This window comes from Haemorhous mexicanus, chromosome 1, assembly GCF_027477595.1.
Source record: "Haemorhous mexicanus isolate bHaeMex1 chromosome 1, bHaeMex1.pri, whole genome shotgun sequence".
Lineage (NCBI taxonomy): Eukaryota > Metazoa > Chordata > Aves > Passeriformes > Fringillidae > Haemorhous > Haemorhous mexicanus.
This window is the reverse complement of record NC_082341.1, coordinates 72010694-72027003: the sequence shown is the minus strand read 5'-3', so window position 1 is coordinate 72027003 and position 16310 is coordinate 72010694. Positions and strand designations below refer to the sequence as shown.

At 36.7% G+C, this 16310-nt stretch overlaps 1 protein-coding gene across 3 annotated transcripts in view; it reads left to right on the top strand.

Moving 5' to 3' along the window:
• GMDS (GDP-mannose 4,6-dehydratase) overlaps positions 1 to 16310 on the top strand; it is a 409191-nt gene that overhangs the window by 68735 nt on the left and 324146 nt on the right. For all 3 annotated transcript variants that reach the window (XM_059853649.1, XM_059853638.1, XM_059853660.1), the window contains exon 4: positions 88 to 197. In XM_059853649.1, the coding sequence (XP_059709632.1) occupies positions 88 to 197 (110 nt within the window). The remainder of the gene's footprint in view (positions 1 to 87; positions 198 to 16310) is intronic.

Genomic DNA, 16310 nt, shown 5'->3' with positions numbered 1-16310 from the left:
ACCTTGACCAGAAATAGGATATGGACCAAAAATGCATTATTGTTCCGAGATTAAAGTGTATTAACTTTATATTCTTAAACTCTGAAGACATGAAGCTGCACTATGGGGATCTCACAGACAGCACCTGCCTGGTGAAGATCATTAATGAAGTCAAACCCTCTGAGATTTACAACCTGGGAGCTCAGAGCCATGTCAAGGTGAGTAACCTTCTCTAGCACTGAGAATTGTGAATGTGTGATGGTGGTGTCAGTATATTATCTTGATAACTTTGGACTGCAGCATTTATAGCAGTTTTAACAACTGTTAATTTCATCAGGTAAACGCTGCCTTCAGTCAAGGTAGTCATGTTTGCTGTGGTGCTAAATTACTGCATGAGTTTGCTACTCAATATATATTAAGCTGTCAGAAGAAGAAAGGTTAAATTGTCATTGTCAACAAAATCTGCATGTTTAAAAATCTGTTTTTTCTGCCACGTGAAACAACTTTTGCTGTAGACTTTGCTGCTGATCAGTCCTAGCTGAGAAATTATACAGTGTACTTAGGCCAAGCAGTACTTAAAACGATATTATTTGGTTTGTTTAAAATCAATACATATATCAGAATGCATCGCTTCTATAAAGTCTTCCCCTAGCTCAGTTTTCACGCACGTGATACTCTTTGAAATCTTGACCTACAAACAATAGGTTACTACCTGAACTATTACAACACTTTTGGTTACAAAAAATCAAGTTAGAGAAAGTGGAATAAAAAGAGGTCATTAAAAACTAGTAATTTCACCCTGGTAAGTACAGCTGCAGCAAAAGGATGGAAAATGAATAGCAGAGGCAGTAACTTTGTCGTTTACATTTATCAAGCTACGCTGCTGTAAAAGCTCAGTTTACTAACAAGTGACCACTATTTACTTGCAAAGTCCTCATTCATACTTCATGATTACAAACTGAAGCTGATGTCCAGGTAGAAAATTGTCATTAAACTAAGCTGTGCTTCAGTCATACGTCCTGTCTTTGTTGTGTGTAATGTGTAAGCGTTCTAAAGTGACGATACTCTCTGGCTTCTCTTGAGGTGAGAAGGAATATTTAAGCCTCCTGAAATCAGTTTAGATTTAGTTTCTGAGTAAGCCTTCCCACAAAAAGCAGTGTGTTGTTCCTATCACTGTAAGCCTTGAAACGCAGCAGGAGGAAATCACATGGAAAGACTGCAGTTATTGATGACACACACAGCAGAATACAGACATGAAATGAGAATAAATCTGCTTTTAATTTGCTTGCATGATTGAATTAGCTGTGTTAACATGGGTCTGGTTTATTAGCTCACGTAGAGCAGCATAACAACAGGGCTATATTAGTCCAAGGGCAGAAGATGGTCCAGAAGATAACAGAACTGCTGCTTTGTAGAGTGAAATCTGAGCCAGCAAATTATGCTGGATATTTGCAGTCCACAGCTAGGCGTCCCAGCATCCCTTTTCTTGAAGTGGTTCACTGTATAGCAATCTCTGTGGGAATTACCTGTCCCACTTAATTTGGGACTAGAATGTTAATACCATGCTAACATCATCTATCTCCATGTGCCTGCTGAAACTGCAACAGCTTGGTCACAGCACTGGGAGGGCATGAAGGCGTAATAGTGGTCCTTGTGCTGCTGCTGTAGATTCTTGGATGATTCTGCCATGGGTTATGGGAAGAATTATTCCACAAACATCCCACTGCATGATTAGCTCAGTTGGTTAGAGCACGGGGCTTATAATGCCAAGGTTGTTGGTTTAATTCCCATATGGGCCATTCATTTAGGAGTTGGACTTGGTGATCCTTCTAGGTCCCTTCCAACTCAGACTACTCTGTGACTGAGCTAATGCAGATCTGGCACTGACTCTTGGCTTTTGGAAATCTAATGTCCTCATGTCCTGGAGGACAATGAGAATGGCTCTATTAGAAGCTGACCTGGATGCAGCAGGCTGATACTTAGGCAATGTTAGCAGCCCTATGGGAAGCGTAGATGAACTCCTTCAAGATGTGCTTGCTTCCTAGCATCTCCAGCAGTACTTCTGTTGTTGCATTTGAGGAGAGGAGATAACCATCCCAAACCTGTTGACTAAGGTGGTTGGGAGAACTTGACTCTGTTATTGGTAGGAGTTAAAACCAGTCCAACAGTGTTTAGCATTTTAAAACAATTACCAGTGTTGAAAGAGGGAGTAGGACTTGGCCATCTGTTCAGGTGAATGTCTTCACCAAACAGCTGTTAGCATTCGACTGAGGTTACAAAAACTTACTGGGTTTGCTTGTATGCATCATGTTTGGGGAAGGAGGGAAAAGAACTTCTAATCTTAGCTTGCTTCACATTCTGGTCACTTTGAACCGGTGACGTCTTCAGGATTTTTTTGGTGGTGTTTGTATTGGCTTGTGTTTATGCAGAATAAAGTTTTCTATCACTCTCACTTCCAGTTAGTTTTTGTGAGCCATGCTGAAATGAAGGAAAATAAAATCATAGGAAGTTGGTCTGGTTTCCTGTAGGAAACCAATGAAGATGAAATTGGTTCTTGGAATGAACCCACAGTAGTCTGGGAAATACTGTCAGAGAAGACGTTTTTCTGAATCATAAATAGTGAGGACTGTGACTCATAAAGTAGGTCACTGGGAGGCTGATCTGATCTTGTACATGGGAGAAAGTGAGAGAAGACTGAAACTTGTTCCTTATTAAAAGCAGTAAACTCAACAGAATGATATCATCAGTAGGAACAAATTATCCAGTGTGCATTGCTGTCTGTTTTGGTGAGAAACAGGGATTAGCTCTCTGCACTGTGGCTTCACCATGGGATGTTCAGAAAACAGTAGCACATTCACTTCGTGGCTACTAAATAAACAGCTGAGCCTCATTTTCTCTATCCAGTCTTTATATGTCCTCCTGCTTTGAATTGTAGTTCTTTGGGAATCTGATGAACTGATGATATTTTGTTTTTCATTTAATTTGGTTTTATGGGACTTTGCAGTCTATTGATTCTAAATAGTTATCTATTATTGGGTATAGTAGCATGCAGATGGCTTAATCTAAATTCTGTTATCCTTAACTCTGTATTCATATCCCTCTGTTGAATGTCTTCAAAATCAGTTATCCAGATGTAGGTTGTCTAAAATGATGTAAATGTCTCTTTTTGCATGTCTTTCAGAGGAGGCACACACATAAAGTTGTAACTATTTTTTTCTTGAAGAACAGATGATCACATCAGTGTTTGACTGAACTGTAAAATTTTGTTTGCTTTGAGTTGTACTGAACTAGTGAAACTGGCAAGTATTTTTTGACAAATTTCTGAATCCAAAAGGCAGTGTAACCTCAGTAAAAGTTTTCTTAGCACTTGAAACTTTTTCAGTGTATCTAAGCAGCTAAATGTGGGCTGGTTTCATGGCTTGCTGTCCTAGTAGTATTAAATAGCCTGGTCCAATTTAGCTGTAGTGCATGGGTCTTCAGAGGCCAGGGAGGAAAATCCCAACTTACTCAAAAGCCTGTTCTCACCCATGTCACTTACTGCATCCTGAATCTGTAGTTGGATGCTGGTTGGTGGGAAAGAGAGGGGAAACTTGAAGTACCCAAGTTAACGTTTGCATCATATAATTTCAACAGAGTTGCAGAATGGTTGAAGGTCAGAAGGGACCTCTGGAGATGGTCTAGTCCAACCCCGTTACTCAAACGGGAGTTATCTAGAGCAGGTTACAAAGAACTTTTTCCAGTCAAGTGTTTAGTAGGATGGAGACCCCACAACCTCCCTGAGCAGCCTGTTTCCTCACTTCAGCAGCTCCTTCACTCTTACAGTAAAAAAACTAGCACACACCACCACAAATTTTCATATTTTTAAATGGCATGTTTCCTTGTATTTCAGTTTCTGACCATTGCCTCACCTCGTGTCACTCTATACTGCTGAGAGGAGTCTGTCTCAGTCATCCTTTTCCATCCCACTCATCAGGTGACACATCAGGGAGATCACCCTCTGAGCCTTCTTCAGGCTAAGCAACCTCAGCTTCTTCAGCTTCTTCAGCTTCTCCTCATATGACAGATCCTCCAGCCCTTCAGCCTTTTGTGGGCTAAGATACCCTGACCAGTTCTTCCTTGACTGTAAGAATTGTCTGTTCATAGCATTTCCCCTGTGAGCTGTTCAGTCTCCCATGTCAGGTTATCAGTGCCCTCCAGAAACCTTCTGGCTTGCACCTGCTGTGTTGTCCCCATAACAGATATTCAGGAAAAACAGTAAAAATCACCCATGAAGACCAGAATATATGAGGATGAGCTTTCTTAGCTTAGCTGAGGAGAGCCTTATCTACTACTACATCACATTCTAAAGCCTGTTTGGGTCCCCAGACTCCTTGTGGTCTGAGGAATGAGAACCATATGGGAAACAGGTCATCTTTTTCATTTCCTATCACAGTCTTTTATGGGATGCTTCTTCCAGCAGTTGTAATTGTGGTTGTGATAATTGCTGGGGGGAGATGGTGCTGTGCAACTTTATAGTGAAGAAGGTAGTGTTTGGGTCATGGCATGGAAGCTGGCATCCTCCTGTTTAATACACAATCATTAAAATAATATTTTATACTATTTACGATAAGTATGATATTTATTTATGAGAATTAAGACTATATATAGCTGACTTTCTCCTGCAGGTTTTATCAGAGATGTTGTAGGGGCAGTACTCTTCCCCCATCACCATTCTATCCATGCAGTTAGTAGAGCTGAAAATCACCTATGACAAAGTCTGTGTTGCTGAGGATGGTGTCACTCTGAGGCAGTCTCACATGAGGAAGGCACTTTCATGGCACATGTACAGTTAGTGCTTAGCTGTGAAGAAAGTCAAAGCACTAAATAACTTTGCATGGAGCTAAGTACTGAAGTCTCCTGATTGCAGAGTTCTGGCATCATTTCAAAGTCTCTTGCTGTTCAATAGCCAGGTATGGGAATGTGCCCTCCTTTTGCTGTCATTGTCTATTTGATGGATTAGTTCTGAAAACAATTATTTTCCACTGGATATGTGTTTTTGTAGTATGGTCCATTAAACAGGACCTCTCTAATTTGTTGGGTGGGTTTTTTTAATCGCACATGAACGTCATGAACAAGTAAATCTTAATGATACTACTTCTATTTTTATATGCTAACTGTATGTACACAGTTTGGTTCTGATCCTGCAATGCTTTCTCATGGCAAAAAATAATGCTCATTGCTGTTGAGCACTTGGACTTTTAAAATTTTTTTTTTCATTAATCCAATATTGCTTATATTAAACTGTAGGTGAAATAATTAAAATAATTAATTGTAAAGCTTTTCCAGTATTTCATTACTACCAAGGCTGATAATTGCTTATAATTGTGTAATTCATGGTTTATGTACTGCACTTTGTGGTTCTTATTGTTCAGTATGCTGTTTTATTATTGCATGGATTTTAAGCTTCTTATGAATGTCATGGAAGCTCACAATTTCTGAAGAAATGAATGGTTTTTTTGTATGTTTTATAGAAGAAAAATTTTGACTGTTCAGTGTAACAAGATCTAGTCTAGTTAATTTTAAAGACTACTAGCAATACTCTGTAGAGATGTAGTACAACTTTTACACAGGAAAAAACATGCCTAACAGACCTTAATTTTATGTCATTAGAGAATTTTATAGCTGTGCTTTATAGAATATGTTATCGTCTCAATATGATATCAAATTCCTTCTAATTCAGCATGTGTGGCAGTTCAATTTGTTAGTCAAAAGCTGAGTTTCCAAACCTGATTTATACTATCAGGCTATGAATATAGAGCCTTCTGCCCTAGGGCACCTCTGATTAGTGTAGGACCCCTGTGTGGGGCTGTGATGTGCTCAGGTACCTGTCAGTCAGTCTCCTGTCATCTGTTTACTGGTGGTGGCAGCTCATAACACCAGCCTTGGGGACACAACCTTGCTGCAAAATTGTTGTGCTAACCAGCAAACACTGTATTTGCTCAGGGCTTTAGATGGTGGGTTCTTGGTCCTTAGCCAGGGCAGTTAAGCTCTCTGCTGTGAATACAAAGAAATAAAAACTAGCTGGGCTACCTACTATCCTGCAGAGTGCTTTAGTGCTTTTGCACACGCTGATATTACCCAGGGTGTGATCTTGTAGGATGCTGAACTGTCCTAATTTAGTACAGCACACTCTTTTAACTGCATTAACTTCAGACTGTTGCAGTTTGGATGCTCTCCTGGGTTTTGTGCAGGGTGCTGTGTCCTTGTGGAATGGAGTGTACCAGAGGGCAGAGTAAGCCTCTCAAGTGATTCTTTCAAATGCTTATATGTGTTGTTTTGCTGTGCACCTTAAATTCTTTAAGTAATCTAGTTCCTTTTGAGTGGTCAGGTTTTAGGTAATTTTACACTTGAATTATTTTGGGCAATGCTTTTAATATAGTATAATACCTCTTTAAACAGATTCTGTGTGTTCTGGAAGGAAAGGTAATTCCAGTAATAGTTAGCAAATGGAATGATATATGTCTCTTCACTTGGTTCACAAAGTATTTATGGCAACTTTATACAATCCTGTAATTGCAGCTTGTATTGTCAGACTAAATTGATTTAAAACCGAGTGTTAGTAAAGAACTTAGTGCAACTACTAATTTTATTAAACAGATTAACTTTAATAGTTAACTATATGTATTATAGCTGTAAATGCTATGAACACATAAAAAGAACAATGGAATAATGCACTCAGTGGTAGTAGTATTTATTGACAAATACAAGCTTTAATAAATTGCTCCCCAAACCAAGTACTATTTATGTTAATACCAATTAGAAAATTAAGGCATTATGTTTATGGGTATATTTTAACTACAGAAGAACTCTCATGACCTCTGCTGCAGGCTGGTATTGCCTCTGTGCCCTCCTATTCCACATTTTCTCCTTGACTACACCCTCCCTCCAGCAGAGGAGCCCCTCCTTTTCTCCCTACTCTTGCTCTGAACTAAGGTGTCATTTCCCTCTCTGTAGAAAAATACACAAGAGTTCAAATGCTTTTTGGATCACAGTGACATTATTTATAATTCCTGTGAAAAGCTTGCACTTTTTAAGTCTTTCTTTTTTGCTTTTTTATCTTATGAATCATTTCCAGGGTAAACGCTGAAGTACATTCCTACAAATATGTTATTTAAGTGTATTGGGAAAGCAGCCATGGAAAAAAAAAAAAGTAGTACTTAATCAGGGATGCGAGAAGGACCAGACTGAGCCCTGAGACAGGGCTTTCCCATATGGTTTAGTAATTAAAGAGCAGAATGTGCACTGTCGTGGACCTGTTACTGAAGATTATAGATTCCTTTAAGAGTTTTCAGTGGGAGTCTCTCACATGATATTTTACAAATGCAAGCTGGGGACTTTTTTCAGCTGCTGTTCTTGTTTTGTGCAGTCGCATACAAAGCAGGCTGAATGCTGTGATGAATGAAGTGGTGTTTATCTTTGTGACCCTGATGACGGGTAAAGTACCACCTCCTTCATCTCATACTTTGTGTGTGGTTTCTACTTGGAGGCTCTGTGATTTAACTTCCTAACTGACTTCTGAATTTTCAGTCTGGTGTAGTGAAGGGGGACAGCTAGTGAATCCATGTTCATTTAGTGCTGTGGCCCCAGTTACATCTGGATACCTGGTGAAATCAAACCTCAATGAGCTCTGCTGCTGCATAATTAAATTGCAAATTTTAAAATAATTGCTTTAAACCGTATTTTATTTAGAGCTGGCTGATAAATGGAAGTTTGTTAACTTGGATTCCCTTTCTAGGGAAGAGCGATATGTCATATAATTCTACTTTTGTTTGCAGTAATCAAACCTCTGCTGTTACTGTAGCTATTTTTGTTTAAGTACAAAAGTAATTGCTGAAGTGGTTTCTGCTTCTGGGCACGAGCAGGGAGGAGTGATCAAAAACTTCCCTGGGAGTTTTCTTCCAACAGCTGCTGCAGGGGAAGAGAAAGGTGGGGGAAAAGGGAAGGCAAAACCAGCTGTGGCATTCACAGCGTCGTATTTCTTGTGTCAAATAGATGGCAGCAGAGCGTTGTACACAATGGAGCTGCTCCATCCTGGAATGGGAATGGGGGGGAATGACACTTCAAGCTGACTTGTATCAACTGCAGCCTTGAAAGACTTGTCGTTTGGCATGAAATAGGGAAGAAAGCTACTATTGATAGTGCAGGCGCATAGAGGATGAAGAAGGGTATGAGATGCTATAAAGTACTGAATTTCTGGAGTAGTCCCAGGTGGCAAAACTTAATCTTTTAAGGTATGTCATCCACTCATGCAACATGATTGAAATCAGCTAACATAATATGCATGTCAAAATAAAGAGACAGAAAGAAAAAGAAAGTATTCACAAGATGCAACTGAAAGTGATATACAGCTGCCTTGGGGTACTGCAGGAGTTGGCCAGAAAGCCTATATTTTATTTAAGTGAGTTAGAGAAAGGAAATGTCAGTCCTCAGTCAGGCAAGCATTCTTTGGTAAGGTTTACTTAAATGTCAGCATTCTTAGGGAAAGAGCTGCAGTCTGTTCTGGTCTGATCCCCAAAATTAGATTTGCTATTAAAATGGGTCAAGCTGCAGATCTCTCTCTAGAAGTGTTTGATTAATAAAACTAGTCCAGGGTTTGGCTTAGTATTTATTAAGTACAAAATTAATGGCTGCAAAATAGCTGCAGTCATCGTAGACATTTACATATTTTGTTGTGTGCTCATCTACATCTAAAATTTTGGAGTAAGGCAATCCCAAAATAAAAGGTGGAATTGAAGGCTTTGATGTCAATGATTGCTCAAGCCCTCAGATTTTAAGGTATCATTGTAGAAAGATGTAAAAGAAGTTGAGAAATTATTATTAGTAGTATAGCGTGGTGGGTCAAGAAATTGTGTTAAGGCTAGAAAATTCAATATGGGGTGCTATCTTATTTTGTAATATATTTTGTTTCTCTTACAGCTCTGTGTGCAACCATCCTGGCTGAGTGTTAGCCTTAGTGGTCATATTTATGATGGACCTTGTTAAGTGTTTACTTTCTGTAAACGTGCTTTTTAACCCAGCTGCCTGAAAAGCTATTGCAGCAGCTTGGGGATATCTGGCAGGTTTCTATGTTGATAAGAACTTGTTTCTCATATAATTATGTTTCTTTTCCCCTGTTTTGATATTTTAGTGATCCATCCACCCTCTTCATCAAGCTATTAAGAAACCCAAACCACTATGTAATTTATTTTTTACAGGTTTAAAGAAAATTATATTTGACTCACTTTGAAGTGTTGTAAATTGTGCTAGCTGCTGCAGTTTACTGGAGTGTAGGTGATTTTAAGTATCGCTCATCATACCCTGTGTAAAGTGTTAATATAATGCCTCTGACTTTTGGAGCTTTTTCATTGTGCTTAAATTACCGCTTATGCAGAAGAAGGAGGATGTCTGTGTGTGTTTGCTTTTTTAATTCTTTTGCTTATTTTATTATCATTTCATTTCTTAAAGTGGCAATTTTAATATATATATATATATAAATATATAAAATATTAATATAAAATATAAATATTTAATTCTTATCTAGGCATAAGAATTATACACAATATCTGCTATACAAACATGGGTCAAGCTATGAAATTTAGGAAATGCATGTGATTTTTTTTTGGATGAGTAATAATATGAACCTATTTTAATACTTTTTTTCTTTTGCTAAATGTTAAGTCTGTTATAAAATTTAATATTTTTTTTGTTGTGTCTCTTAACACATTTCCATAGAGGCATATTAAAGTTCTTGGAAGAAATAACATGGTTGTGTTTTTATATTTTTACAAACCATTTACTAAATTGCTGTTCTGAACACTAGAAATGGAAGCTGTGAAAAATCTGTGACTATGCGATAATACATGCATTGCACTGATTGTCTTGATGAATTAGGTTGGCAGAACAAATGCAAACTTTTTAAAATAAGCAGTTCCAAAACTCTCTCGGTAATTCTTCTTGAGGCTAAATGCTACAGACTGCTATTGAAGCCAAACCTCATTGAAATGTTTGCGAGGGGGTTGCTGGGGAGGGAGGGTTGTTGTTGTCTCTTGCCACTTTTCCATTGAGTTAAGGATATTAGCTTGAATGACATCATTTAATTTTCCCAATTTTGAAATGGTGCATTTGCATAACAAAGCAGTATTTCTTTCTTTCCTTCAGTTTCATTAGAACTGTTGGGGTGTATGTGTGTGTGCATGTTTCCAGTCTTCTTGCTGAGTAATGCTAGATTTGTTCTTTGTTCTATGTAAGTTTGGCTTTGTGGTTTCTGCAACTTTAAAAATGTATGTATATCCTCTCAACTTCCTTCATCTGTGGATGAAATAGACTGTGTGTCTTAAAGCGTCTCGGTGTTTTACAGGCATGCAAAACAAGAGAAATAAAGTATTTTCTGCAGTAAAAAATGGTTTCATTTATTTTCTTAGTGCGTAAAGCAGCATTGAGAAAACATAAATCACAGAAAACTTTCTTTGAAAGAGCTGTTGCAGTGAGATGTGCACAGTCCAAGTCACAGAACCCCTATGATTTAGAAGGGCTGTGTGGACAGCAGTGACAGAACAGAGATTAATTCCACCATTACAGCAGACCATGGGCACAAGTTTCTATTTTTCCTTGAGCATTTTAGAAATTGAAGGAAGAGGAAACATTATTTGTTTATAAGTTCCAGAACTATGTTGAGACTTTTTTTTTTTTTTTTTTGCTACTTCATTATTGTCAATAAATGTTGCTGTTAGGAAAAAGTGAAAGTTGTCATTTTGAGGTGTCTAAGATCTCTTGATGTTCTGTTCATTTTTGTTTTTAAAGCAAAAATCATGAGAGAATATCTACAGAAAATTGTATCTTAACTGACTGCCTCTTGTGAATGAGATGATTGTTTGCTTTGTAAACAGTGTACATCTGGTATTTATTGATAATCCATCGGAATTAGGAATCAGAATGGTTTAAATGCAGTTTAATCTTATTTTGATGATGCTGTGTTACATTTTATTAGGCAGAAAACACCTATTCAGGAAATTTCTTCATTTTCTATAGACACTAAAGGGCTGTTACATAGGAACTTTCCCCTGTTTGTGCAAAAGACTCAGGTCTGGAGAGAGAGAACATCTTGATATGTGTTTGTGCTCTAACATTCAACTTGTTTTGTAGAGGTTAGGTATGTTTTATGTAACAGCTAAACAGCTATTAGGAAAAAGCTTAATTAAAAAAAAAATCTAGTACTGTGTTACTTTACATTAAGAACTCCCCAATTTCAACTTGTTTTGATCACTCCAGCTTTTTGAAATGGAGTTGTACTGAGCATCTTTGGTGATAGACTTGGACTCCAAAAGACTGGCTAGAGCAACAGGACTAGTCTAGTGGTTTATTTTCCCATACAACTATGCATACTAGCTTTCCATTACCCTATTTTTCATTAAGTATTTACCAAATATATTGGCTAGCATAATTGAATTGTGAATGTCTGAACTGCATTTTTCCTGTAAGTATGTGATGCTAAGAAATAGCATTTTAATTTTAGCCAGACATTCTTGCATAATGTTGCTTCATGGTGATGCAATTTCACTGGCATAGCATCAGAACAAAGACTACAGCATCAAACAAGGATGTAAAAACAAATTAAAGGATGCTAGAAGCTTTAAGCACTGCTTTAAAGATTTTAATATGCTTAATATTCCTGAATTTTTTAAGCGCTGTGTGTGTTTGTGTAACAAGCTGTGAGTTCTGTGGAGCTTTTCTAATTTTATATTGGTGTAATATTTTTCCTTTGACTTGTTTCTAAAACTCCACTGAGGCAAAGAACTTCCACCAGAAATGATGTATTTTAATTACAAGGCATATGCAGCCTATGTATTTAGTTAGCTGGGCAGTAAAATTTAATTGCAAGGCTCTAAAAAAATGCTCCTGAAAACATTGCATACATTCAGCATAGCTAAGTATTTGGAGCTACTAAAAGATTCAGTTAGTTTCTGAAATCTACATTATCTAAAATCCCAATTCCACTGGAAAAAAAAAATAAAATCTGAATTGAGTAAAGGATAATATAAGATGCTTTTTTAATGATACTGATCTATACTGCTATCTCTTCCATGTCTAAACTTGAATTACAGTAGCAGTTCTTGCAAGTTTATCTTAAATAAAAAGGTATATAATTCTTTCTGGAGATTTCAAAAGTTACAACTTAATTGAAACACTACAGTATGTATATAGCTAATAAATGAGAATTATTTTCAGAAGTACTATGCAAGGAGTTCTGCAAAACACTACAAGTTTTTTTTTAATGTACTAGACGTTCCCAAAACTGGTTGCAATATTTTACTAAAAAAAAATGGTACTGATTGACTTGTCATGAGGTGTGAGCTGAAGGCGACTCACATCACTGGCAGAGATTCTTTATAGTGCTTGGGAGCATTTCATGCTTGCAGGTTTATGTTACTGTACTCTGTCCAATACTTTGATTTTGTTCAGGTAGCAGTATTTCTAGGTGTTGTGCATTTTCATTTTGTCACATTTAGATGTGACAAATGCTGCAAATTCCAGGGAACAGCTGCATTTCACAAGGCTACTGTACATGTTCCTGCATTATATTTTTTTAATAGCTTATAATGATAAGGAATACATATTAGAAATTTGGACTGTAAGTGCTGAATGCTAATTAGGTTTTAAAAGAACGTCATACAAGTTAGTTGAAGACAAGCTTTGGGTGGTTTTTGGAGAATTGCATATTGTTAAATGTGTTTAAATTGTGTAAAGTAGTTTATTACTTATAATTCATTGCTTTGCATTTGTGGTTAAGGTACTGAACTAGAATTCCTCTATAAATATTAGTGTAGGGTATTCTTTATTTTTACTGAATAAGTCAAAGCCAATGATTTGAACTTTCTCTCCAATGCTTCAGTTTAAAATAAATAATTGAAAATCTGACTATTAGCATCGAGTCATATTGAAGTCAAAAATTCCCAATAATGACATGCAACTGATTAATAGAAGTTATTTATGATAGTATCAGTGTAGATATTGCAATCTATGAGCAGTAATATTGTTGCAATTTAATGGCTGAAAAATCCATGTAACAGTATCCAGTATAAAAACCTGCCCTCATTCACAGGGCAATTTTTCCATTGATTCCATGGTTTCCTTAATAAAGCTGAAATATTTTTATCCATGAACAGTTTGCCTTAAAACAAAAGAGTAGGGGGGAGGGGAAGCAAAAGTAAGTTTAGTATAATGACCCCATTGATAAAACAGAATTGCCTGCAATATATTATCCTTTCTGTCAGCAAGTATAGACTAAAGTTGACTTTTCTTTTCTAAGAAAATGCTAATATTTTTATAGGAGGGATATCTTTCTTAATGATATGTTATATATGCGTATTTACTGTTAGATGTTAACGTGTTCACAAAGTGCAGTGTTAACGAAGTGAAACGTGACTTTCTAATGCCATGGAGTATAAATAATTTGAAGATTTAAAGGTTGCAAGGACAATATATTGAAAATGCAATTACATTTCAAGGCAAGGAAGCAATTGAAACTTAAATGTAGTTTAACTTTTAATTTATGGTTAGATTTATATTATTTTATATAAGCTGGCACTTTTGATTTTGTGGGGTGTGGAAAGATGAACAATTTGCCTTTAATATTTGAAGAGGAACTTTTTCCATAGTGTCATTAAATGTTATGAATAAAAACATCACAAGTAATTTTTAATCTTTTTGAAGTAGCTTTCATTCATACGCCCACGAGTTTGAAAAGAACACCCCACAGTGCTCTTGGATATGAGTAAATTTGGCTGTCACTGCACACCTTTGGTGAGGTTCCCTTGGGTTGGTTTGTGTGTTAATCTCTGCCTGCTCTGTTGGTCCATGGCAGGGCCTCCAGCACAGAGGATGCTTCTCCACATATCTTCCAAACCCCAATGGGCTTTGCTGTGGTTGTAGCACCTCTTCTGGATGGCAGTATCGTGCTGTAATTTCAGCAGTTAAATGGAAATATATCTTTTATTCACTTCTACTACTACACAGTTAGGGACCTTACTTCAGACTAAGCTTTCTGATGTGCTTTTTCTTGGCTTTAATTGGACTAGTATTTGCAAAGTACTGGTGGTGGCTCGTGGAGCTTCTTGGTCTTCATTAATTAGTGCTCATTTCTTGCTTTCTTTAGCTTTTAGCCTACACGAAGTGATCTACACAACCTGATTAGATTTGCATAAAATCAGAAAATATATACTCACTGAATTAAATCTGCTCATCTAAAATATCATCTTTGTCAGTACATTATAAAATTGTAGTTTAAAATGTTTGCTATAAATGTGGGTGGATTAATTTTAAGAATTTATCACAGATGTTATTTTTTGTAAGCATAGTCTATAAATAAGAGGAGGGTTTTTTCCTTGGTGTCTAGGGTTTTTTCTCCAGACAGTCTGTGATGGCTTGTTCACATTTTCTTCATTTTACTGAAATTGTTATTAGTACATTTATTACTGTATTTGACCATCCTTTCACATAACTAGAGCTTTAAAAACCTTTGCTTTAGAAACTGTGGTTGAAAATGAGAGGGCAATAGGGAAATAGTTGTTTTTGTCAATGACTATAATTTAAAGGATCTTCATGAAATGGTAGTTATCCCACAGAATTCCAATTATTGAATTTCTCTTAGCTTGGAAACATAGAGTAATTATTTTTAAAATGCTGTGTTTTAAATGAAAAATTGCATTGCAGGCAATGAGACCTGGAGGCTACATGATCTGCACTTTGTTTTTTACTATTAATCAGATGTATTTTACCTACTAATCTTTTTTTCTTTTCCCTGGTTTGTTTTGTTATAGTACTGTGAGAAACTGTTATACAAAAGATGTGGCAAATTATTATAGAGAAGATAACAGATAAGAGTGCTCTGTTAACTGTTTATTAAATTGTTATTATTAGATACCACATTTCATCCATGTTGAACTGCATCATTATAAGACTTGGTTCACTGTGTGGCAACAGATTAATTGCTTGGAATATCCTCAAAGGTATTTTTTGTATGTTAGTAATGCTGAAGGTTTTCAGTATTTCTCATGTCATGTGTTAAATGTAATGATAATTGTACAACTGCAGTAGATTGTTTTATTGCATACTAAAACTTATCAAATTGAAGTACAAAAGCCAAACCAAATGATTTAATCTGTTTCATCTTTTTTTCTCCTTTTCTGTCACTTTTTAATTTTTTTTTTCTTTTTATTTTTTAGATGGGTGGTAAGCATGGGGAGTATGTGAAAATATTGCACTTTGGAACTGATTTAAAGGGCTTTGACTAAAACCATGTGTTCCCACCTCCTAATCTTCAAGTTGCTCTTGAAAACTAAGCCAAAGCTTATCCCAGGGGGCTAGTGGATAGAACTATCTACAATAATAATAGGATGTAAAAATACAAAATATACAGATACTGAAAGCTCAGTGATCTGCAGCAGCTCACTCCTGCTTCTGGGTAGTTTTGCAGGTCCTTAATTTGAGGGTCAACTGAATTCCTTAGTGGGAATGGAGATGCAAGATACCCATGGAAGAGAAGTCACCTCTTTGTATGTTAAACAGTATGAAACCAGTAGGATGGAATTTGGAATCTTCATTATCCCTGCCCATAGTGGTGGGGGATTTAGAAATAGCTGACCTACAAGGTCCCTTCCATCCTAAACCATTTTATGTTTCTGCTTTGACAGAAACACTGATGTTCTACATGTTCCCTGCTCTCAGAGCAAGTTAGGAAAGCATTCCATTATCTCATGTTTGGGTCTAAGAGTGGGTATCGGAACACACCTTTTTTTAAAGTAAAAAGTTATAAATATATCAAAACACGACTCAGTGTAGGGATAATGCTTTCTGAGAGGTGGTTTCATGCACTATCCCCCCCATCAGTATCCTGATACCTTTGCCATGAGATGTCTGATCACTAAATAATTCTGTTGCCAACTAGGTGGTTTTAAATGTAAGTGGAGGCTCCTTGGGTTCAATGTTTTGTCAGTCTTCTTGAATCCAGAGCAGTACTTTAACTGCCATATATTTGTATGTACAGTCCTACACAGCCTAGATTTTGTATTTGTCATTTGGAATCCTTCTGAATATAATTGCAGGGACCAATGAGAAAATGCAGGTAAAAGCACTAACCCATATCAAAAGAAACCCTAAAACACCAACAAATGTAAAAAAAACCCAAAATCCAAACCAAAACAATGACATTAACTCCCAACAAAAACACTACCAAATAAAAAGGGCAAGTGTAAACAGCACCATTCTGCAGGTTTATCTGTCTTGTCAAAATCAGCCTTCAGATAAAACAGTTGGCA